The sequence below is a fragment of the Diorhabda carinulata genome, chromosome X (genome assembly GCF_026250575.1).
Source record: "Diorhabda carinulata isolate Delta chromosome X, icDioCari1.1, whole genome shotgun sequence".
In the NCBI taxonomy this organism is placed as follows: domain Eukaryota; kingdom Metazoa; phylum Arthropoda; class Insecta; order Coleoptera; family Chrysomelidae; genus Diorhabda; species Diorhabda carinulata.
In genome coordinates this window covers 51,250,604-51,276,455 of record NC_079472.1, presented here as the reverse complement: position 1 = coordinate 51,276,455, position 25,852 = coordinate 51,250,604, and the positions used below count along the sequence as shown (strand labels likewise).

At 33.4% G+C, this 25,852-nt stretch overlaps 1 protein-coding gene across 6 annotated transcripts in view; it reads right to left on the bottom strand.

Moving 5' to 3' along the window:
* Positions 1-21,585: 21,585 nt before the first annotated feature.
* Positions 21,586-25,852, bottom strand: part of LOC130902461 (cytochrome b5 reductase 4) — a 264,053-nt gene continuing 259,786 nt past the window's right edge. For all 6 annotated transcript variants that reach the window (XM_057814622.1, XM_057814623.1, XM_057814627.1 and 3 more), the window contains exons 8-9: positions 23,236-23,325; positions 21,586-21,965 (exon numbers count right to left, since the gene is read on the bottom strand). In XM_057814622.1, coding sequence (XP_057670605.1) covers positions 21,731-21,965; positions 23,236-23,325 — 325 coding nt within the window. In that variant the 3' untranslated portion in view covers positions 21,586-21,730. The remainder of the gene's footprint in view (positions 21,966-23,235; positions 23,326-25,852) is intronic.

The following is a 25,852-nucleotide window of genomic DNA, read 5'->3' as shown; positions in this document are numbered from 1 at the left end:
GGAAAATATGTGTCTCTCCCACTCTTAAAATACTTTCGGAGCACTAAAAAACATCCTATATACGCGAAAAATTTTAGGAGTATGTTTGGGGTGGAGCCCCAATTCTAAATAATTACCCAATCAACATGATTGCATCGTTTAATGTTTTTCTGTTTTTCTGTTTTTCTGTTTTTCTGTTTTTCTGTTTTTCTGTTTTTCTGTTTTTCTGTTTTTCTGTTTTTCTGTTTTTCTGTTTTTCTGTTTTTCTGTTTTTCTGTTTTTCTGTTTTTCTGTTTTTCTGTTTTTCTGTTTTTCTGTTTTTCTGTTTTTCTGTTTTTCTGTTTTTCTGTTTTTCTGTTTTTCTGTTTTTCTGTTTTTCTGTTTTTCTGTTTTTCTGTTTTTCTGTTTTTCTGTTTTTCTGTTTTTCTGTTTTTCTGTTTTTCTGTTTTTCTGTTTTTCTGTTTTTCTGTTTTTCTGTTTTTCTGTTTTTCTGTTTTTCTGTTTTTCTGTTTTTCTGTTTTTCTGTTTTTCTGTTTTTCTGTTTTTCTGTTTTTCTGTCTTTCTGTTTTTCTGTTTTTCTGTTTTTCTGTTTTTCTGTTTTTCTGTTTTTCTGTTTTTCTGTTTTTCTGTTTTTCTGTTTTTCTGTTTTTCTGTTTTTCTGTTTTTCTGTCTTTCTGTTTTTCTGTTTTTCTGTTTTTCTGTTTTTCTGTTTTTCTGTTTTTCTGTTTTTCTGTTTTTCTGTTTTTCTGTTTTTCTGTCTTTCTGTCTTTCTGTTTTTCTGTTTTTCTGTTTTTCTGTTTTTCTGTTTTTCTGTTTTTCTGTTTTTCTGTTTTTCTGTTTTTCTGTTTTTCTGTTTTTCTGTTTTTCTGTTTTTCTGTTTTTCTGTTTTTCTGTTTTTCTGTTTTTCTGTTTTTCTGTTTTTCTGTCTTTCTGTCTTTCTGTTTTTCTGTTTTTCTGTTTTTCTGTTTTTCTGTTTTTCTGTTTTTCTGTTTTTCTGTTTTTCTGTTTTTCTGTTTTTCTGTTTTTCTGTTTTTCTGTTTTTCTGTTTTTCTGTTTTTCTGTTTTTCTGTTTTTCTGTTTTTCTGTTTTTCTGTTTTTCTGTTTTTCTGTTTTTCTGTTTTTCTGTTTTTCTGTTTTTCTGTTTTTCTGTTTTTCTGTTTTTCTGTTTTTCTGTTTTTCTGTTTTTCTGTTTTTCTGTTTTTCTGTTTTTCTGTTTTTCTGTTTTTCTGTTTTTCTGTTTTTCTGTTTTTCTGTCTTTCTGTTTTTCTGTTTTTCTGTTTTTCTGTTTTTCTGTTTTTCTGTTTTTCTGTTTTTCTGTTTTTCTGTTTTTCTGTTTTTCTGTTTTTCTGTTTTTCTGTTTTTCTGTTTTTCTGTTTTTCTGTTTTTCTGTTTTTCTGTTTTTCTGTTTTTCTGTTTTTCTGTTTTTCTGTTTTTCTGTTTTTCTGTTTTTCTGTTTTTCTGTTTTTCTGTTTTTCTGTTTTTCTGTTTTTCTGTTTTTCTGTTTTTCTGTTTTTCTGTTTTTCTGTTTTTCTGTTTTTCTGTTTTTCTGTTTTTCTGTTTTTCTGTTTTTCTGTTTTTCTGTTTTTCTGTTTTTCTGTTTTTCTGTTTTTCTGTTTTTCTGTTTTTCTGTTTTTCTGTTTTTCTGTTTTTCTGTTTTTCTGTTTTTCTGTTTTTCTGTTTTTCTGTTTTTCTGTTTTTCTGTTTTTTTGTTTTTCTGTTTTTCCCATGTAATTTCCACGTCAGATTATCTGTAACTATTAACCCCAAGAATTTGTACTGTTTCACTCTTTCTAATATTACATCATTTATTTTTATTACCGTATTGATAATTATTTTTTCCAAACCTGTTGTATAACCATATGTACAGTTTTTTCTATATTCATTGTTAATTTATTATGACCCAACCAATGATAATAACGTGAAAGATCACTATTAATATTTATTTTTGACCCATTCTTGTTCATACCCGAAATGTATCCGCCTTAGCAGACAACATAATCTTGCTATCCGTGCTGATTAGTATGGGGTATATATTTAGGACACTTTCGTCTTTTTTGGTATTTTTGACCATTTCTTGCTAATTCCCGCGATACGATACTCATTGAAGTATGGTATTCACGCTAATTTCCTTGCGGAATCCTCGACTATGTCTTTCACTTTTCATGCCAATCTTTCAGCTTTTTTGGGTAAAAATAATTGTTTTTCCACTTTTTAGGATATTTAGACATAGTGTTTCTTCTTCACATTTGGTTATAGCACGGTGAATGCATCTGCGTGAAATATTTTCGTTTTGAAAAATGTGAATTATATTAGGCTTACGACTTATAAATGTTTTTTATTATTTCCAACTTATAAGACATTCTAATGCAACTGACATAAAAAAGGGCTCGTCCATCTAATTTCAAGAAAATAAACAGTTTTTAAAACCATTTTGTTATTATATTACAACTCCTACTCCTAAAGTTTGTGCTATGATTAGGAAATAGTTAAGCAGAAAAGTGTTAGTGAAAAGTCAGTCTCTACATAAATGAATTAAGTTAGTAAAATACACCACATGTATAAATTCATCCCAACCGTTTTGTGGTTAAATACTATTTATATAACTAAGAACATTAATTGGTGACAGGTGTGAAGGTTAGATAAATAAATAGTTACGTAAGAATAGCTAAGAGATTAGGTGATCTGGAAGTGATAGTACTAAAAACTCAATTGGAAAATCATGAGCTGGAAATATCCGGTAAGAAGAGTGAATTAGTGTTATTGATCCAAAAACCTTTTTTATTCAAAGACAAGCCTTTCACCTCAATCTCGTCGATTTCTACTTTTATGAAAAAGAATATGTTTTTAGTCATGCGGATTTTGTATTCTACGTTGTATGTTGGAAGATCTGGCAGAGACCAAAGGTGTTATATGCACTAATGAAATTTACTATAATAACGAAGTCATCAATTGAATTAAGTATAATTTTGTGGAATTAGTACCTCAAGAGCTCAACTTTAAAAATGTGATAAATTATTCATTGGATCTAGCTTTTCCTCCCTTTCATTTAAGAAGGTATCTATAAAATACGTCCCAACTGTCGAGATGCTTTCAATCTAATTAAACATTTTAAATCGAGCACAAATTAAAGGGAAAGGATAAATGAGAAAAGTCCTTTCTCATCATTATTAATACTCCAACATTTCTCAGAAGGGTTTATATTGAATACGATATTTTTTAATCATAATTCAACTATGTATTCTGTTTTTCATTAAAACTCAGATCCTATTTAGATTGAAACGCTTATCTAAAATATATTTTCCATTTCTAATATTCAATTTTGATTAAAAAGCTCACTCTTTAGCAACAATAACTTATTGAAATTAAACAATGAAGCTTGTACATTTGACATTGAAAGTAGTGATCCCTTCGAAGTACTTTAGCCAGATATTTCGACAGGCGTTACTAACGAAACAGACTGTTAATTTTCAATAAGTGATTTTTGGCTGGTATCTTTTTGACAACACTGTTTTTGACAGATCACGCGTAAATCGTTTCTTGTGTCATTGTCAAACTTGTTGCGTTTGGTCTATCGACTTAATCCAATTTATGGGCAGTTTGGTCGGTGTTCTGAGTGAACTATTCGGTAGCTTTGTGACTAAATTTTGAACCCAGTTTACACTATAGGACATTAAACCACTAACACACAAACATACAGTGAGGTCTGAAGCAAATATTGCGGCTGTATCCGCCAGTGTTACTGATGATCGTGAAATGTCGAATCGCTGGTGTTCGCAGCAATTACTGTTACTGTTACTTCACTACGTGGAAAATTTTGCAAAAGGATTTGATATAAGATGCGGCTGATGCAAGAATTGAAGCCACACGAGGTCCCACAATGTCTAACATTTGGTGGATGGGCGCTGGCGAAGTTGGAGATAGATCCACTTTTTTATCGAAAATTTGTGTTCAGTGATGAAGCTGATTTCTGGTAGAATGGATACGTCAACAAGCAAAATTGCCGCATCTGGAGTAAAGACCAGCCAGAAGCATTGCAAGAGCTACCAATGCATCGGAAAAGAAACTGTTTGGTGTGGATTATGAGCCGCTGGCATCATCGAGCCGTACTTCTTCAAAAGTGACGATGGACGAAACGTTATTGTGAATGGCGAGCACTACCGTGTGATGATTGACGATTTTTTTGCTCAAAATGAAAGAATTTTACATGCCTGACATGTGGTTTCAACAAAACGGTGCCACATGCCACACGGCACGCGAAACAATGGCCAAATTTGTGAACAGTTTTTCCCACGTTTGGGGATCGTTAATTGGACGCCTAAATCGTGTGGACGCACTGGAAGCCAATATTGAAGCATTTATTCGTGAAATACTGGCCGATATGTTGGAGAGAGGGTGCCAAAATTAGACCTCGCGCGTGGGCAATGTGAAGCGGAGCCGCGGCCAAAATTTGCATGAAATCATGAATTTTTCAAATTTTTTTTCAAAATCAAATCCTATACCTCTTACAAAATCACTGAATATATATAGAATACACCATTAAGTTGTATGTTACTATAATTTTTTCTTCTAAAATAATTTCTTAAACAGCAATTTCATTAGTATCAAAACGAGAAATATTCTTAGGTTCCAGTGGACTCACCTCATTCGGGCGAGCATAGAAAAAGTACAATGTACCATAAATGGAAGAATGACATATTTTTCCCTCTCTTGATTTGTAGTTTGATACGTTTTTTGATAGTCACTTTTAGTAGTGAGTTATTATAACTCATGTTTCTTGTTCCTAAATCCTATTAATCTCAAGCTCAGAAGCAGCTAAATAATTAATTCATAAATTGATAGGAGTAGATAAAATTTGAAATATTGTGATTATCTTATTCAGAAGGAACTTCAATTTTTTGACGCTTATACATAGTAACCTAAAATATTGTAGTGTGAGCTTCATCACTCCATTTTAAGAAATGAAAATCCTATAAACCTGTGTGATAAGTCTTGTCATTAATAAGATACAGGGTGTTGAATTGTTTGTAATAAATGAGCTGTTACTGTAAGTGAAATTTATTTTTCCTGATGACGCTACTAGAAGTGATACGAAAGAACATGCTTATTCTGAATGGCCTTTGAAATAATGTTGTCAAATACTGTGCCGAACCTTAAAACTGACGCAAAAAACGAATGAGAAATGTTCATCATATGGATTTGTTGTATTAACAACGATGCTTGCGTTTACTAATACTGAAATGTCTAACATGCACATTTTGTATGGATTAGCCAATGATAATATCTTAGAGTCTAGACGTTATCCAAATAATCGCTTACCATGTTCTTAAACGTTTAATAAGATACATAATCGTTTACAAGAGACTGAAACTTTTGCTTAATCAAAGAATATTTTTGTACGACACAGAAATGTAAGAACTCCTTAATTGGAAAACCAGATTCCTCAAATGATTGACCAACATCCAGAAACTCGTACCAGAAAAATTGATGATGAAGTACATGTTAGTAATAGAACTATTTGGAATATTCTAAAAGATAATTTATTGTATCTATATCGCGTTAAACGTGTTCCTGTCTGGTTAACATATATTCATTTTCTATAAAATTAGCTTCCAGTTATTTTGGAAGATGTACCTCTTATTATTAGAAGGCGCATGTGGTTCGTGCATGACGGTGCTCTTACACATTTTGGTATGATTGTACGTATGATTAACGTTTTTTCTGACAGTTGGATCGGACGAGGATATCCACAACCGCGACCCTCTGACACGATCCTCTGGATTTGTGTGTGAAAGGGTATCCGAAATCGCTCATCGAACAACTCCAATATTAAACTTGGGAGATCTTCAAAATTGTATCATACAAGCTAGTGATTTTATTCGTAGCAATCCTGATAACTTCGAACTTATTCGGCAATCCATTAGACGTCGAGTATTTTAGTTGGAGTAGCACATTTTGAACATATATTATTTTTCCTTATGTTTAACACTTGTTGAAGCTTATAATAAAATAATGACACAATCCGACATCTTGTATCTCATTAACATTAGATTACTGAGGAAACATCCTATAGAGTTGACATAGCAAAAAACGTGATTTTACAAAATTCTTGTTATATAGAATAAGTGGGGATTGCATCTCTCACCTTTAGATATAGGAGGGGATCTCTCTAAGCCAGGGTATTGTAGAGACGAGAATATGTATAGTTCTTCCAATATCATTTACAGATTATAAAAACCCTTGTCGACAATTTTGTTTGATCTACCATAGGCGTAGAAAGTATTCGTTGGAAAGCAATCGAATTATTAATTAGAAGACATTAAACGCCGTTATTTAGACATATGCACTTAATTGTAGAAATACTTGGAACTTGGAGAAACATCATTATCATACCTCATGAGCTTGCTAAAACTGAATATTTAATTATAAAACGTAAATAGACGAGTAAAATGTACCTGCCTATAAGGAAGTTTCGCTTACCCCGGGTACCAGACGTGAGCTGAGCTCTTTTTGTAACCCATTCGTTTTATTCCTGGAAAACGAAATTTCAAAGCAGAAACCCGAAAAGTAAAATGATTTTTTTAAAAAATAAAACAAAAGAAAAAAAACATTTAAATTCCAAAGTAGGTATCTTCATAAATTAATATTAACTCTACTAGGTTAAATATGTAATAGTCTGAGAAGAGTATGGCCCTGTTCTTTGCACAGCTTGTCAATATAATAAATTTTCTCTGACTTTAGACCTTTAATAAAAGTAAGCGATTCTTTGTTTATTGGGCCTCTTTTACTATTCTAAAATTTGAGCTTTGTTACTACTACTATGGCATCTTAAGGAGTTACCGCGAGTGGTAGGATGCGTTGTACATAACGATTCTTGATTGTGATGGAATGTTAGGTAAAAGCTGTTCATTAAGCCACTTTTCAAATAATTCTACTGTTATATCTTCGTGTTAAACAGCTGCACAGTATTTAGCACATATTTATAAAGCATAGGCTACGTATAAAATCTTGAGTAGCTTTGTCAACTGATTTCAGCTTTTGCTTTACATGTTTTTCGGTTCTGTCAATAATCCGAAAGGGATTGCTGTAGATCATTTTAGTTAATTCAGCAATTCTTATTATGATTGCATTATCAGATTGCTAAACATTTTCCTTTTTTAAGCATTCGAATATAATTTAAATAACTTACTGTGTTTGTATAGCTAAATCTTTATTATTAAATTCATACCTGTCTCTTTTCTAACTACCATAGAAGTGCATTCATGCTTACGATTCGATGTTTTCATTGGTAAGCAGTGAAGATGGTTAGTCCACGTAGACTGACGGTTTGTTAGATGTTTACCGAATTTTATACGGAGACTAAACATTATTTTTATTTTTTAATTTGGTATGAGTGCCGTGCTTATTTATGAAATATTGATTGTTCTTCGCATAACTGTCTTCTGTAATTGATATTGAAAGAACTATAACCACTCTTATTCGACCGTTAAAACTATACTTTCAATAAACAAAATATAAATGAATACAGTCTGTATTATATCAACAAATCAGGACATCGATTACAAGCAACAGTGAAATTTGAAGAAATTGGACTAACTATTAGACTGAAATCTCAAAATAGCGAATATTTCTTTTATCAAATATAATGGCTCTAGCCCATAAATTATTCAGTCAAACTGAAGAAAAAATGAGAGCTCTCCGCACTAGAATGTTTAAAGTGGATATTATGAAACCCTTAATTGTTTTTCTTTCCACTCGGACCACTATACCGAAAGCCCCATTAACTACAAAAGCTCTCCACATTAATCATTGGACTAAAACTCGTATCAAAAACAATTACTCAGATTTCTGTCAAATTTATTTCTCGGGCTATGACATCAAACAAAAACAGTTATATCAGCCTTTGTGTATTTTACTAGGAAACGTGACATTAAGAAATCCTAGTTTCATATAATCTGCTTCACAAAAGTTTGGGGAACTTCATAAATATTGGATTTATGTTAAAATGATTTATTTACCAAGTTTTGTCGGTATTTATGCTGGGTCTTTATAAAAAGGTGATCCCGTCTCTAGGATAGATAGAAAACTGAAAAATATTTGGGGTTTGCTCGATACTGTGTACGTTTTCGGAATATTTTGATTTAAAAATTATGAAGTACTGATAAAGTTAATTATTATTATTTTTATTAATTAGTAAGCATTATGTGACTATGTGAAAATTTTTTGTCGCGTAAATGAGGCCCCATCGTTAAAACGGATACATTTAAAAAAAATGGAACTGAGGGCTTTCGTTTCTTGTAACGTTTCACAGAAATTCAGTCTAATCAGTATGGGATCTTGTTTTTTAAAGTTAAAAAAGTATGGTCACTGAGCTATTGGATGCCTTAGTATGAAACAATTTGATGATCATGTATTACGGCTCTGGGACTGTTGTTTGTTTTATACTAAGGACCCTCAAAAGTTGAGTACCCATAATTATTCAACTTTAAATTTTACACGACAATATCATTTTCTCTGAGTTTGACATGGGAAACTGTCATTTATTTTTTAGATATTGGTAATTAAAATGTGATCAAATTTTGAATAAACTGACATGTTATTAACCTTATGCGACTAATTAAAAAAAAAATAGTGCAGCTATTACGCGTTACGTAGAAAAGTTTCCTCGAAGAAACTTAACAAGTAAAAACACATTTAGAGCCACGGAATGACGTTGTCGAGAAACTGAGAAGACCTAAGACCTAAGAAAATATATTCTGGTAGGCCAAGAACAAGAACCAATAATAAAAAAAATATGATTTGGAATTCAGTTGAATAAAATTCAACAGTTAGCGCAAGGAACGTGGCGAGACAAACAAATACGCCTTCTTTAAGTACTTGGAGGATACCTAAAGAGCAACAGCTACATGCTTATCATTACAGACAAGTCCAAGAGATCTTGTCAGACGATCTACTGGTTAGAGTGGATTGTTATCAATCATTACAAGTAAGGACGGCACACAATCCAAATGTTTTTAAATGTATTCTTTTCACGGACAAAGTCACTTTTACGCCACAAGGTATGTTTAACTCCCATAATGCACAATAATGGTGCGATGAAAATCTACATGTCAAAAGGGTATCCCATTACCAACACTCATTTAAAGTTCTGGCAGACCAAGAACAACAAGAACCATTAATGAAGAGAATATGATTTTGAATTTAATCGATCAAAATCTAACAGTTAGCGTAAGGAATACGGCAAGACAAACAAATATGTCTTCTGCAAGTACTTGGTGGATACATAAAGAGCAATAGTTACATCCTTATCATTACAGACAAGTCCAAGAGCTCTTGTACTTGGATTTTTTAAGCAATCACTCATTCGAGATATTAGAAGATATAACGCTAAACGAGCGGAAATCTCTATTTATGCACGATGGAGCTCCACCGCACTTTGATAGAAGGTGTCGTAATTGGTTGAGTGACCATTTTTCAAATCGATGGATTGGTAGAGGTGCAGAAGCTCCAATTCATTAGCCTCCTTGGTCATGCGATTTCAATCCCTTGGATTACACAGTTTGATTGTATCTTGAAGAAAAAGTTCATGGTACATAGGTTAATTCTCCTCAAGAATTGAAAGAAAGAATTCAACGTCACTTTAATGACCTCATAGCTGACTCCCCACCGTTTAGAAGACTCATGGATTATTTAGTAGAAAGAATACACTTGTGTATTCATGAAAACGGAGGATATTTTGAACACCTACTCTAATTAAATTATATTTTTGTTATTAGCCTTTTTTTTAATTTTCATCTTGTGATTTTTTCTTTAATTAATACATTTATCATTACTTCAAACCAACATCGGTTATTACTTCATAATTTTCAAATCAAAATATTCCGAAACCGGTACACAGTATCGAGTTTTATCAAGAGTACCTTTTTGGTGTAAAATTAAATGAGTTTACTAGAAATTCTGATTAACAAATCTTATATTGAAAAAGTCATGTTACATATTTGTAAAAAATGACATATTTCTCATAGCTAACTTAATTTCAAAATCACATATTGTGAGAAATATTATTTCTAACGACATTTTGCCCACACCACATGGATTTAGAAGGGGAATCAACAAAAATCAACGAAAACTTATTTGGGTTTTGTCAACATGAAATAGTTGACACAACAAGTTTTTTAAATTCTTAAAGTAATTTTCATTAGTTATTTGATGAAAATCGCAATTTCCATTAAATATTATTTTAACAGGATATAATTATACCACTTTATAATGGATACTGTGAGTAGTGACGATTTTGATAACACTTTTTCAGAGATATATAAAAAAACAGCAATTAGATTTGTTGCCGGAAATTTCAATAAAAAATATGAATTAGCATACAAGAAATTTATAGAATGGAGAAGAAACTCAAAAATGAAATCTTTTTCGGAAACTGTACTTTTGGTATACTTTGAAGAGTTGTCCAAAAACTTTAAAAGCGTCTAGAGTTTGGTCACAATATTCAATGTTGCGAAGTACTATCAGTATAAAAAATAACATTGATATATCCACGTATCAGAAATCATTTTCAAAAAAAAGTCCGACAATTACGTCCCCAAAAAAGGGAGGAACTATTTTTAGAATTCAATTTTATTTTTTCCTTGAATTAACATAGATTTTTCTAATTAAAGAGTTCTTTAGTAGATGAAAAGAATTAAATAATAATAGAAAATTCTATTTCAAATTATGATAGATAGATATTTGTACTTCTAACCGATACATTTAAATCATTGTTCAATGGTGCAGTGGATAGTGTGTCTGCTTGGAACTCAGTATGGCAAGAATTTTTTTGTAAAATTTTAATTAAGGGAGGGTTGGATAATATCGCGCCCTTAAGAGCATATGGCTATAAATTTCGACTAGTGCATATCATTTCAACTCAAGCTAAAATTTTATCATAATCAATTTTAAATACAATTTTATTTTTTACAACACCTATATAAAAATAAAGGAAGAAAAATAAAATTTATGAGAGCGCGGCGTTATCAAACTGGTTTGAGAATAGCGTGCCCCGGTAATAGGCGATACATAGGTCAATCAAAATTTATTTATGCATACTTCACAGCCATTGAACATAACTAGGTATAGTGCTTATCTTAATAGAATCTTAACATGTGGATCCAGGTTGAACAAGAGCAGCAACGAAACAAGACTTCATTATTACGTCCGAATTCACAACATACTTTACATATTTCATTAGTATTCTCATTTTCTTTGTCTGAGCTTATCTCATCTTCATCGTCGCAATTATATAATTGTGCAAGGAGAATATCCTCGCTGCTTTCTTCACTGCTAGAAATTAACACTCTTCTCTTCATAGATTTTCCTTTTGATAAAGCTTTTCCTTTAACATGTTTTCCTCTACCTTTTTTTCTTCTTTTAATCTTCTCTTTCTCTCCTTATCTTCTAGCTGTCCTTTTAGTGGCGAGGCGGTCAAAATTTGAGAGTGTTGTTTCTTTGAACGTCTTTTAATTTTTTGAATTTTTCGAGGCACTGGGCTCAATATCTCTAAAATGTTACTACGCGAAGTACTGGCAGACTCGGTTTCATTTGTAACATGTGTAGAGAGTGCTTCCGTTGCTATGTCATTGTTGAATGAATTTTCTTTTCGAGTAGTTGAGTCTTGAACAATTGGGTCTGATATAAAATCATCATCAAACACGTTGGGGTTTATGGGATAAATGCCAGTCACTTCGAAACCTTTTACTGACTTGTCCATCGAAGCTACTCTCAAATAAGCTTTGTTAAATATTGAAGCCATGAGTTTTTCATATATAAGTTATACTCTTTATGATAAGCTGTCTTCAATGGACTGTAAAAAGTGAAATCCAGCGGCTGCATCCTATGGGAAGTGTGCGGGGGCAAAGATAGCATATGGATCCCGTTTTCCCGGCAACATTGAGAAGCCTTCAGTGACAAGAATTAGTAGAGTGGGGTTTTCAGCTGTTGCAGTAATATATTTGGCAAAATGACGAAGCCATTTCTCAAAAAATCTTCGGTGATCCACCCAGACTTTGAACACTCATATTCTGCTCCAATAGGCCCTCCAAACTTGAGACTTGGTTTGATTCTTTGGCGTGGATATATAAACATGGGTGGGATGATGCATTCATGGCACAGACAACTGTGACATTTTCCCACGTTCTCCGCTTGTAATTTTGCCAACTTGCTTAATTCCTATAGGTGCATAATTTTTTCCAGGTGTTTGAACAGTTGTAATACCTGTTTCATCAGCCAAGTCAAGGGTCATAGTATTCTTCTTTTTTTAACCTATCTCTAATTGAAGATTCCGAAGCATAAATGATTTTGCTACTTCCTTTATTTTTCTCCTACTCTTTACAGCTTCTAAAGCAGCTTGCATTTGAAGAGGATCCCATGACCCCTTTTTTCTTTTTGGTGCACTTCCAGCCATCTGTAAAAGAAAAAATAGGTACCTATAATATGCAATTGATAATACCGCGCCCTGAGCGGTGGTTTTTCCAACAACAGAATTTTATAAACAAAATTTTAGCCTGAAACTTATATCTACTTTAAATAACACCAAATTACGCTACAAAATACATTACAACAACATAATTCAGACAACAAAAAGAAGTACATACCTGGATACGTCAGTCACAGAAAAATTATAAGAAATGTGTGCAAAAGTTCTCTACTGACGCACAACTCGTACCACTGACCGTGGGCCACTGCCGTGCGGGGCGGGGTTACTCGGTCGCAAGGTGATCATGTGATGTCATAGCTTTTAAAAATAGTTATGTAGTTACACTGGGGCGCGGTATTATCAACCGCACGGTATTATCCCACCCTCCCCTATGGTTTTTTCATTTGCAGACAGCAGTAGATATAGGCGTAGCAGGGGCAAGTCGTAGAGAGGAGTTGTGAGAGTTGAGAATCGATAGTTTGAACGATTTGAATTCAGTTTTACTTGTGAAATAAGATGACACGAAAACAAAAGAGTCAACATTCACTTAACGGGAGAATTTTATGAGTTATATAAAAAATATGCTGCTCTTCGACCGATTGATTTGCCAGAAAAACGTTTATTTTTAAATTATCAACATGGAATATATACTAGACAGGAGACAGGCATTAACAAATTTGGTTGTATGGCTAAGACAATTGCAATTTTTTTAAAATTAGAAAACCTCATCTATACACAGGTCACTGCTTTAGACGTTCTTCATTTAGTAAATGCGGGAGGGAACATATTAACCTTGAAGCGCCATGGAGGATGGCAATCCAGTACCGCGGCAGAAGGATAAGTCGAAGAGTCTATTAAAAATAAAATCAAAGTTACTAATAAAATCGTCAACTTCATTGAAAAACCACCCGAACCCTTTACAGAAATGGAGACAGAAAATACACCGTATATGAACGAAAACCCATCTAAAATTAACATAATAGAAAATTTAATAAAAAGAAATGACATTCGAGGCTCAACTAATAAAAATTTCACAATCAACTACAAATTTAAATAATATTATACAAAAGTTAAGAGGATACTCTAGTATTATTTTGGTTTTACTAATCATAAAAATGAACATTAAGTTCCTTTCAATTTGTGCAGTTGTAGAAAAAATGTGTGTGAGGCACTCACCCCTCGGGCTCATGCCACAAACTTCCTCGTGAGAAAAGTTGAACTTTTCCCACTTGTTGCACAATATACTGAATATTACCTCAAGATTATGCTTCCATTCAAATCTTGACTTGAGGTTAAGTAGTGTCTACAATCGGTGATTATGTGCTCGATGGTCATAGTAGCATGATCATTTCTACAAAAAAACAACACCCAGAAATCCGTGCCTACGTTTAATGTAGTCAATTGAAGTGATTAAGGATAGGAAGTTTTGGAGCTTGAACTTTATCTGTACTATGATTTTTATTTTGCTAAAGGTGTCTTTGTCGAAATCTGTACTTTTGATTACAGTGATTCCATTATGGAATTGAAGCTAGATGAGATATTGGTACATCACGAGTAGAGAGAGTTTTATAAATGTCATAATGTGGTTTTTGGAAATGCGATATATATTTGAAACCTTGATTATGTTATATAAATACTCCATGTATATGGTGAATGGATTTGAAGTGATTGCACAACCAACGGTCAGCTTTGGAAGCATCAGTATAGAGGATTACCTCAAGAAATATCTGTGGAAGATTCATGTTCATTTTAAATCATAAATGGGGAATAGATTATAGGGATATGTTGAGTTCAATGCGTTTTTATGATTCCATATTAGTAAGATTAACGCGAATTTTATTTTCTTTTCTATCTTCAAGAATAAGCTATGAGCACCATTTATTAAGTCAACTGTGGTTTAAAATGGGTATGACGAGCTCCGTCAACCCGCATAAGAGTTTATCTACTACTAAGCTCCACATAAGTGGGGACGCAACTCCCTCTTGTGGACATCCCGTGTTTGCATTGATTGAAATGGTGTCTTGCCCTACTTTCGTTTCTGCTGTTCTAATAGATAGTAGTTGTGCAATCCAGCTGGAGGTTGTCCCATCTACTCCTCTCGCATCTAATGCTCTTTTGACAAAGTATATTGGAGTATTGTCAAAGGCGCTTTCTATGTCTAAGAAGGCACATACTACGTTTTCTTTGTTCGTCAAAGAGTTCTGAATTCCAGTTTTCAATTGTACCAAAGCAGTCTCCGTAAATTTGCCTATTTGGTAATCAAGTTGACATGGATGGAGAGGTGTCCACTTGTCGACAGCTTTTTCCATCGTTTTGAGTAGAAACAAGGTGAAGTTGATTGGTGTAAAGGATTTGGTATGAAGGTTGCTTTGGCCCTTCTCCATGGCTCTGGTATGCAACCCAGCTCTAGGCTGCTTCTACTGAGAAGAATCAAGTGTAACAAGATATTCTCCTGGCCCCCTCAAAGAAGGGATGGAAAGATTCCGTTGACTCCTGGCGACCTGAACGGTTGAAAGGCTATGGTATTCGTTCACTACTGTATACCTGTTTTGCAATTGCAGCAACTTCTCTCGTAATTTTGCTATATTCTGTCCTTTTGTGTTAAGGATTGCCGCTTTCTAGGAAGTGGTTCTTAAGCAAGAGCTGTGCTCTGTCCTCCTCACTCTCCGTGAAGCTGCCATCCGGTTTTCTCAGTGTCATGGTTTTAGTAACTTCAACCTTCTCAAACTTTATGAAGTCTTGAAGCCGCAGGTGTAGAGGCAATTTCCTCGCAGGAATCTCTAAAGCTTTGTCGCTTTGCTTTTCTTTGTTGTATGCAGTGAGTTTTCTTGTGTATATCTGCTTGTCCCCGAAACACTTTGCTCTGTTAAAGAAAGAGGTTTTGTGTTTCGATTCTTAGCTTGGATAAAAGATCATTCCACCGAGGAGCATCGCTACTTTTTTTGCTTTTTTGTTTTGGGCAACTCGATTCGTATGCATCGAGTATGGCCTTATTCTGTCTCTGGCCAGAAATTCTGAAAGTCAAAGTTGATTTCTATCGTTTCTTAACAAGATCCATTATTTCGGTATACTACCACTACTTGTGTCATATATTCCTTGGTATTTTTACAGGTTAGTCCCTTGATATGTTCCGTGTAGACCCAGGGTTCCTGGATTAGGACTACCCTAAGGTTTTCTTTAGTAATGCCCGGGCGATGACTTTTGCATGGTGAGCGTTCACTTAGGCTATTTTGATGCCCGCCATCAGACCTTAGGTTTTTCCGACTCACTAAGCTGCTGTGTTGAAAGACATTCATTTTAATCGAAATTAAGTTAAAGAAACAAACAATTTACTTTATGCTGCTTTTGGACCATCTTTCTTCTTTTTAAACGATATTGTTTAACCGCATTGTGTCAAAGACACTTTAGAATTTCATATTGTCCAAATGACTTGAATATCCATTAACCAATCTCACATTTACTCCAGGAACTAATACAGCTTTTACGAAATTGTGAAGAGATCATTTTCCCTTAAATGCCTCATTAGAAAAACTTCATATTTGCTAAATTTCCGACCTCAAACTTAAGATGACATGGGTTGAGAGAGCTAAAATTTCAGCTAAAATGAAAAACAAAAGAGAAAAAGAATATCAAGCTACCAATGCCAAAGCGAGTTGATCGGCACACTGTTGTTGGTTTAATGCACGTCGAAATTCATAGAAAATAGTCGCATGAAAATGTTTGCGATTTAATTTCATTTTTGACCAAGATGAATGTTTCAAGTATTAGTAAATAACTCACTAGCCCTCGTTTGACAATTATGTTCTCAGTAAGTCATCAATTAGAAATGTCAAACTTTATGATGGCAATGTCAGATTTGACATACTTACATCAGTGTTGCTATATGTCAAAACTTAAATAGCAACTTTTGTATGTAAAAATTCCGATAAAATCTTTCACGCAATTAGCAACATTATAATACTTAGCTTTCTTATAGGATTCTTTATACGTCGTACAACAATAAGTTAGACTATAAATAATTTTTGAACTACTTTCTGGATGTTTTGTTATTAAAATCTCGCAACGACTTATAGTTGAGGGAATGCCAATGAACGTCTTAAGCTTTATCTATCTTTTATACTTAATCTCTCAATTGGAACATACTGAAAAAAAAGCAATAGTTCAGTGATTATTTCCCAGAGGAAATCAAAATAATTAAACGTTGACGAGAAGATATGTACGCACTGAGATTTACACGGTTGGCATTTAGAACAGATTCCAATTCGTCTGGGCTTTAACTTATAGTAAATTTGCTAACAAAGTAAACATTTGAATTGAACAGCTTGCTGTATATGGGATAAAATAGGGCGTATCAAAAAGTTATATCGTACACCACATATTCTGAGAGCAAAAAGTCCATATTTGAAGTATCTTTCTGAAAAAACATGACATCATTGACAATTTTCTCATATTCTTACCAAGATAAACAGCCTGAGCAGCATTGAGAAATGATACGAATAACACTAAAAAGGAGACGAAAGGAAAAAAGCTTGTCACATTACTTACGACAAAATAGAGAATTAATCCGGTCCGGTCAATATAGACATTAAAAATTCCCGGAAAGCAAAATATTGGTGGAAAGCTGGGGTTCACCATTACAAATAAAGCTTTAAAAATCCCCATCGATGCTGTGTGCTACAAAAGTTATTCGGTTTCAAAGGTCAACAAAACGGTAAGTTGTACTAAGAAAATCTAAGCCAAAGTTGTTGTCCTAAAAATTATCCACAAAAATGGTTCCTATGATTCTTCTCCTAAGAGCGATTCTAAGAGTCACATTATACATGATATGCACATATAAGCCACGTATATGTGTTTTTTTATACATATTATACTATTCTTAAAACATTTATTCAAACGATAGTCAGTCCCCAACTGAATCCTCTTTACCAACGTAGCCTTAAAAAATATCTGGCTACTCTATTATCCTTAAGTCCCATTCATATACCTGTTTCTTCTAGTGCTAAAGGTTAAGTTCAAGTGAATATACGTATTTAACACAAGCGTCTACAATTTAGGTTATTTGTGCTATTTTTTAACTCAGTTTTGCTTTATTTGCAATAAACTTTTAACTGAAGTCTAGTACTTCAAAAATAAGTCCACCTCGAACTAGAACGCGGGAAGTGAATCAAAATTTTGTTTCAAAAAATATTGTTTATTTTGTGGCAATGAAGCCAATGAAGAAATTCAGAAAAAGAAAGCTCATCATCATCGAAAAAAAATTTGTAACGTGGCTACATTAAAATCAAAGAATCCTTGTTGAAATTAGCTAAAGATAGTTCTGATGATGTCTCATAGGATGTTTAAACATGGCTAGGCAATCAACTGAACCCCGAAGATTGGAGTTGGAAATTGATGGATAATACTCTGGAACCGTTGCAATTGCGAAAAAGATTTTAGTGTCAAATTTGGCTGTTAAAAAGTCGGGTTTGTGTGTTCTTCAGTATGTACCAATTGCCAAGGTACAGTCTTGCTTAAATGTCCAGTTGAGTACAATAGAGGAAGATTCCTGTGGTTTTAATGAAGAGACCAATGACTCAGCCATATTTTAACAATTTATGAACATCCAGCAAGAAGAGGAAGAAAAAATCGTAGACATTACTGTTGATGTAAACTTTTAAGATTATGAATCTGATTAAAATATCTAAAGAAATCGAAACAATAGTTAACCCAATCATCAGTAGCCAATATCAAAGTCAGTATTATATCTAGAACTTGACGGTTATTGTTCTTCTAAAATAACCTAAAGTTGCCACGAAAGTTAGTGGAGTAGGTCTAAAGGGGAAACGACAGTAAGAAAGACGCGCCGAGTACACTAACTCACAGGTGGCGTGGAAATGTGTGCGTATCATGTATAATGTGACTCTTAGAATCGCGATATTTCTGGATTTCTAATTCTTACAAAAAAATTATGTGGACCATTTTTGTATAGACTTTTAAGATCAAGAAAAATCCAAAAAATCTCAAATTTCAACCTTTGACTACGATAACTATTGTAGCACACGTAGAATCGATGGGAATTTTCAAAACTTTATTTGTAACGGTGAACCCCAGCTCTCCATCAATATCTGGTTCTACAGCAATTTTTGTAATTTTACCACTATTTTTATGTGTAAATTGACTGTATTAAATATATTATGTTTAGTATAAACTCTCGAAATGGATGTTTGTATGATCCGTTAAACTTCGGATAAACAACGTACTTGCAAAAACCCAAGAATTAAACGAAAATGAAGTGCTCTACAAACAAAAAGCCAACACATCAATAATGAAGAAGCTCATAAGTGGGACAATTTAGTATAAATAGGTAGTTCAAGTTAATAGATTTTAGTTTACCTCCAGTTGCTGAAGACGATAATTTCGTTATCGAAACGTGTGTCAGTATAATTGTATTGGTATAGTGGTAAAGTGAACATTGTGTTCAGTAAGTCCGTGATTAGCTTTAGACTTAATCATCATGAGATTTTCGATCAGCATTACTAGAGCATTATTATGAATTGTCTGTATTATAATAATCTTACTCTCTGGTGTATTTCAAAACAGCATTGTTTCTATAACAGTCCACGTGATTTCTGAATCTCAGTCTTTTGTAAAGACCTAAACATATTTAGGGCTTACTTAGCACCCTCGCTGATTATTTGATGTGCTCGATTTTTGTTTATTTTTATTTCCTACCCTTTCACATGGTCACCCCATTATTCAAAGCAGTATTTTAACATACCCCAGTCTTCTATACATAAAATTATATTTTTTCACAATTTTTGAAAATTTGTAGACCCCTCCCTCACCACTGGAATGAAGAACATTTCAGATTCTTTTATTATTCCTAATATCCAAACTTTAAAATCAAATATGTCCCAAGGCGTTCAAGGAAATTTCAATTTGGTCTAAGGAGTACTCCTACTATTTATGCAATATTCAGTATTGTACTTTCCAATTATTTTTCTGAAGATTTCCAGTTGCTTTTTTCCGAAAAGGAATTCTAGTCCAATCCAAGAGTTATTCAGTTCGTGGTAAATTAAAAATTGACATTTATAAACATATACCCAGAAATTGCCTTATCGCAGTTATTGTAACGGATAATCTTCTAACTAGATTTTTTTGAATACTTTATAAATTTGATTGTTCTACAAGATTTTTTATCATATCAGCATCTAAAAGTTCCTCAAAATAATTAATCGGTGTATAAACTTCTCTTTCTTTCATTTTATGCAACCAAACCAATGTCACCCTGGGGCGATTCTCCTCATTTAAGTATTTCCATTCATAACTAATTTTATGTTCTTTTGCTGCTTAATCTCCCTTTTTTATTTAATTCTCATTTTCTCAACCACTTTTATTAGAAAATTAACTAGCGTTATTAGATAACTCTGATTAATCAGATTCTGGATCATAATTAGAGTCTATATCATTATTATCCTCGTGACAACTGTCATTGACTTCCTTAGGAGGAACTAGAGTATTTTTTTGTCCTTCATTCATCTGTAAAAGATTACCAAAAATTTAATGCTGGAACATCAGATATGGAACTCTTGAATCTGGCAGAAAAACAGTCATACAATCTTTATATGTTGTTTCAAATGTGATACAAACCCAAAAACACCAAAGTTGCCAATATTTTTTCTTAGATACAGATTTTGGTGAAATTAGATGGGCCAAAAAATAGTTATTTTATAACAACTTAGTTTTTATTAAAGTTTTTCAACTTTACATTCAGCAAACACACACTCACACTTGTTGCTTCTTTTGCTGTTGAAAATCAAATGTCATTATTGAGTTTCTTGGCTGTAGTTTTCAGATAATTCAGCAGATGTCATTGCAAGTAGGGTGAGATTACAGTGGCTTGATAGATACAGTGTGGTCACATGTTTAACCCCAACTATGATATAAAATAAATTATTCCCGTATTTTTTTCAATTAAAAATACTATTTAGTCCTAGAAAAATTTTTGAAAAAGTATTTGAGAAAATAAATTACAATTTTTAAACATTATTATGAAAAGAACAAATGTTAAATCAGCAGAGTTTGGGTTAAACATGGTGGCCACTCTCATGTGGACAGACTACCTCTATCAAGCCACAGTAGGTGAGATCGCCTTTTTGTGGAAAAATATTTTCATGACTTATATCAATATAGTCACAAAAGTGAAATATCCCACCATGCAATTTTCGTTATATTAGGTAGCATTTCACTATACTGTATATTGAAAGTTTTAAATGACCTAAAAACAATAGAAATTGCAGCACAGATCGGCATTTCCAAAACAAGTTTTCTAAGTATTTGAATATGACAAAAATTAGTGCAAGTTGGTTTCCTCGAATTCCAGCACAGTGCAAAAACAGTGTCGAGTAGAATGTTGTGAGTGATTTTTAAAGCTTTGAATAGAGGACCAAAAAAGTTCAATTCCATCAATTGTAACGGATGATGAAACTATGGTCCAACATCCAAAAGAGATTCCATGGAGTGGCATCAAAAAAGAGAGCCCATGCCAAAAGAAGCTAAAAGTCTCGAAAAGTACCAAAAAAGTGTTGGCTACAATATTTTGATTTTGTGACATATTTTTTTCACTACTAGTTATCTTTATTGTTATTCAAATCAGAGGTATGGCTGGTGGTATGAAAATGAGCTGGTTGGGGTGAACACTTTTAAAATCTTTTCCAAAACTAGTTTTGTAATGCAGCTTTCTCATATTTTCTTGCAGTTAAAACCAGACAGTTAATACCCAACAGGGTTTTTTATTAATGTTAAATTTTCTTCGAATGTAGGGTGATTATCTAGTTTAGGTGAGAGATAAAAAACATTTACATCTTTAAGCTATAAAATTAACCCAATCGTTGCATGTAATAGCTGAGTGAAACATTTGCCCTTTCTTTGGTGTTGAGGGTCGACTTCCATATGGGTATTTCCAGCAGCCATGAAATATTTATGATTAATTTGGATGAGGCTAGAAATTGGTTTTAAAAGCCAAATGTACATCAATATCACATTCATTTTCTGGTTTTGTCCACTGCAATTATACAGTTTAGCTCTTAGCACTTAGAGGCACTATGCCATTTCATTCGCTCTTCTTCTTGAAAAAGAATGATGTTTTGATAAGAAAAAAAATAGCATTAAATAAAACAGTTTATTACCAACGGCTCCATTCTCAAATCAAATTAAAAATATTATAGCAAAACGATAAACAACAAAACATAAGTCTGTGGAAAGAGGCGGAGTATCGCAGAATAGTGAAGGCTGGTCAGTGCAAGTAATGTGCTATCCGCTGAATATATGGATTTGTTCTTCTGTAACATCTAAATGGTGTAGTTCTTGTAATGAAAGCTCAGAAAACTGATTTGGTCCACATATGAAGGCAAAAATATCTTTTATCGTATAACCAGTATCTTTAATATGCTCCTGGATGGCATTGTTAATCATTTCTTTATTCACATGACCTGAAAGGCCGGTCCAACTTTCTACTGGCTCGGATAGGATATGATTAACGACCAACCTAAAATATGCAATAAATGAAATTATAAATTATCAAAAAATATTTAATATAAGACAATCACTAGTTTTTTGCTTTTTTAATTGAATCGACTTATACTGTAACAACTTTGACTCTAAAAGGATATAAGAGAAACAGCATCCTTAATTAAATTAACGCAAATCAAATATAATTATTATACTCAATATGAATTAATTGTAAAAATACCACGTTGAAACAAAATAATTTTTAATGATACAACAGCTGAATGCACATTTTGTAAACATGAACTGATATACGAGGTCTGTTATATATTATTATTATTATAAAATAACGAGACTGGTTACGAATAAGGGTTTTATTATGAAAATTATTCTACATTCGAATTCTGCCCTTCAATATACTCCCTTCCCCTTGCCACACACCTTTACATACGTTTTTTCTATTGATCGAAGCAATGCAGGAAGTCTTCTTTGGTGAGAGCCTTTAGGAGCTCTACCGTTTTTTGCTTTACCGCTTCCATCCACTCAAATCGAGTCCCTTCCAAAGCAGGTATTTTTCTAACTTTTCAAGGAAATCAGAGCAAAACCCGTTGACGCAAGAGCTTTTATTCAGGGGTCAGATTTTTTGGTACCAACTTCGCACAGATTTTTGTCATGTGAAATTCCTCTTGTAAAATTTTTCTAACCATATCTGTATCTGCGTTTACAGCCTCGGCAATTATCCGGATGCTCATTCGACGATCTGCTCACACAATTTCGTTGATTTTGGTCACTGTTTCCGGAATTGAAACAGTCACAAGGCGACCATGGCGCTGATCATCTTCAGTGCTCTCTCGGCTCTCACTAAAGCGCTTACACCACTCACAAACATGCGCACGAAATAAAGACATCTAGATACCCAACGCACTACTTGATTTTTATCCCATCCGTCTAAGGCGACATCTAGGCGCGTAGTCTCGTTATTTAATAGTTAGACCTCGTAGACATATGAAATGCTGAATCAGTAATATAATAAAAATGTTCAATCATAGATATAGTCATGATGAAAAATGTGTAAAATGTGAAATTTTAATGAAGCTAGATAAAATAATCTGATTTTTTCTTCCCCGAAGCTCAAGTGATCACACTCATCTTGAGCACTAAAGTTATTTCATACTTTACAACTGAATAAAGTTATTTCTGTTAAGTTACCGATATTCTTTACAAAAATTGTGATGTTTCCTTTACTGAAAGCAGTACGAATTTGAGCACAATAACATTTCCTGAAACGTTATTCCATAGGCAGTACTTACCTACGATCCATCTCTACTATCGCAGATAATTGGCTTCCAAAAGGTATGTCCTGTTCTTTTTTATTGAAAAATAGAAGTCTCACGAACTGACTGAAAAGTAGAATCCTGTATTATAATAATTACAATAATTACACAAAGTTTGGTAGATTGAAAATTCATATATGTCCAATATCTCACTATTTTCTTTTTGTTCGAATACCCAAGCAATAAGGCATGCTATAGTTTAGGGATAGTTGGTATAATATGCCGACTTACGTAACAAAATGAATTATTTGTTTTGTTATTGTAGATTTAAGTGAAATGGTTGTAAAATACCAATGAGAAGGTAACATGGGAGCTGATAAATCTGGAACAATGGACTGGCTACTAGCATCCTAAGCCTACTCTGTTCCTTTTGGCACATTAAGATGAAGTTGCCAGGAAATGAATAAATTTACTGAAGGAACAGAAAAAAACTGTTTGGGAGCGAAAAGACCAGCCTTTGACGATACTATCGAAAGCCACCTCTTTGACCATATCAAAAACATAGAAGCTAGGTTCTATGAATTTACGACTCTAGAGGTACCCAAACGTGTAAATGAAATGGCGGTATAGAACAACATTAAATACTGGTTTAATTCTCAGAAAAAGATGGCGGGCTGGGATTGGTTAAAGGGATTTACGATTTTACTTAGATTACCAGAGTCAACCTCTTTTGCCAGAGCACGGGCGTTTAATAAAGTATAAATGGGAAGATATTTTAATCAGATGGAATGAGCTTTGGAGCAACTTAACTATAATCTGACAAAAATTTGGAACATGGATTAAAGCGACCTTACTACAGTTGCCTCAAAAAATTGTGAAGTTTATGCTACCAAAGGAAAAAATAAGTGAAGTATTAATTAGTGAGAACTGTCATATGTGCAATGAGTGCTTCCGGGTCTTATTTACCGCCGTGTTTTATCTTCCTGCGCAAAAACATGAAAAATGAATTAATGTACGATTCTCCTCCTGATTCAATTGGTTTTGCTCATGAGAACGGATAGACAACTTCCGAAACCTACAGAAACCGAAAAAGTGTTACTGCTGCTAGATGGGCATATGAGCACAAATCGTGAAAGTCCAGGCTTATGCAAAAAGTGCACCCACAGGGTACAACCATTAGATGTCATCAAAATATCGAAGAACCGAATGATATCGAGGAAAGGTTGGGAGAAGAAGAACCGAATAAAAACGAGGAAACGACTGAACAGGAAAGCAACGTAGAGCAAAGAAACGTAAATTCCAATACAGAAAATAATTCGTAGCGGGATTATCTTGCATCTTGCAGCATCTTGCTTAATCCTATCCTCACGAATCTCGCCTACACCAAAAGCTGATACGAGTAACAAATGAAAACGTAAAAACCTCTAAGAATGGCGTCTTGAATACAACACCCTAAATAGAATTTTGAAAAACGAAAACTTCTGAAAAAAAATTAAGTTAGCAAGAAGGAATGCAAAAACAGTGAAATCTAACATTTTTAATTATTCTGATTCTATAGCTAACAGAGCACCTAGAAAAGCTGCTACAATTGCGAGAAGTTTAATTTCGACTATCCAAGATAAATCAGAGATAGAGATCAGTGACCATGAAGATAATACAGCCTGCATTTTTTGCAACAGATTATTTTCCCGCTCTAAACCAAATGAAAAATGGATTCGTTGCATGTCTTGTAATAAATGGTCCCACTGCGAATGTGCGGGTTTCCATTTCAAAACAAAGCAATAGGTATATATGTGAACTTTGTATTTGGTAGCTTCATACTTTGTAGCTTGCTTCAATAATATATATGTGTTTTTTATATTTTCAAGTTCGGTGAATTTCAGATTTACGTATTAATAATTGATCTCCTTAAGTTGAACATTTCATTTAATTTATATTTTTTATTGAATAAACTTTGTTTGACCAATAAAGCCAATATTATATTTATTAACTTCAAGTAACTAGGTATTTTGGGCCAGATTATATACCATGCCATCTTACCCAAATATCCAGTCCAAGATGGAATAACCCAAGTGATTATTTTAAAAAAATATACTTAACTTAACAACACAGAAAATCACAAAAATAATTAAAACAAATAATTACGAAATATATGCCAGCTCGGGAACATCTCCCCTACTATATCAATTAATACTATAGATAGAGATTCAATCGCCCATTATAGAGAAACTGGCAAAAATGGATATGTTGGTTGCAAGAAACAACGCTAGAGCTAACTAAAATATTCCAGGTATTTCGGATAAATGCCGTAAACACCCGACTTTAGTAAGAACTATCAACAGTGAAACCTTATAGATCTATAGTGGCATCAGGCATTAAAACTCACAAAGAAGAACAATATCAACTTAATAATGTGCGATTTTAGTGCCAAGGTTGGTAGAGGCCGTTGTAGAAAATTAGTTGGAAATTTTGTTTTGGGTAGTAAGAATGAGCGGGGAGATATGATAATTGAATTGATGAAAAAGACTTCATAGTGTCCAATATGCGGTTTCAGCTCCCACCAAAGCGATTATACACATGGCGGGCACCAGGTGACCGACCGAATCACGTCATACAGAACCACATCGACTATATCTTAATAAACAAAAGGTTC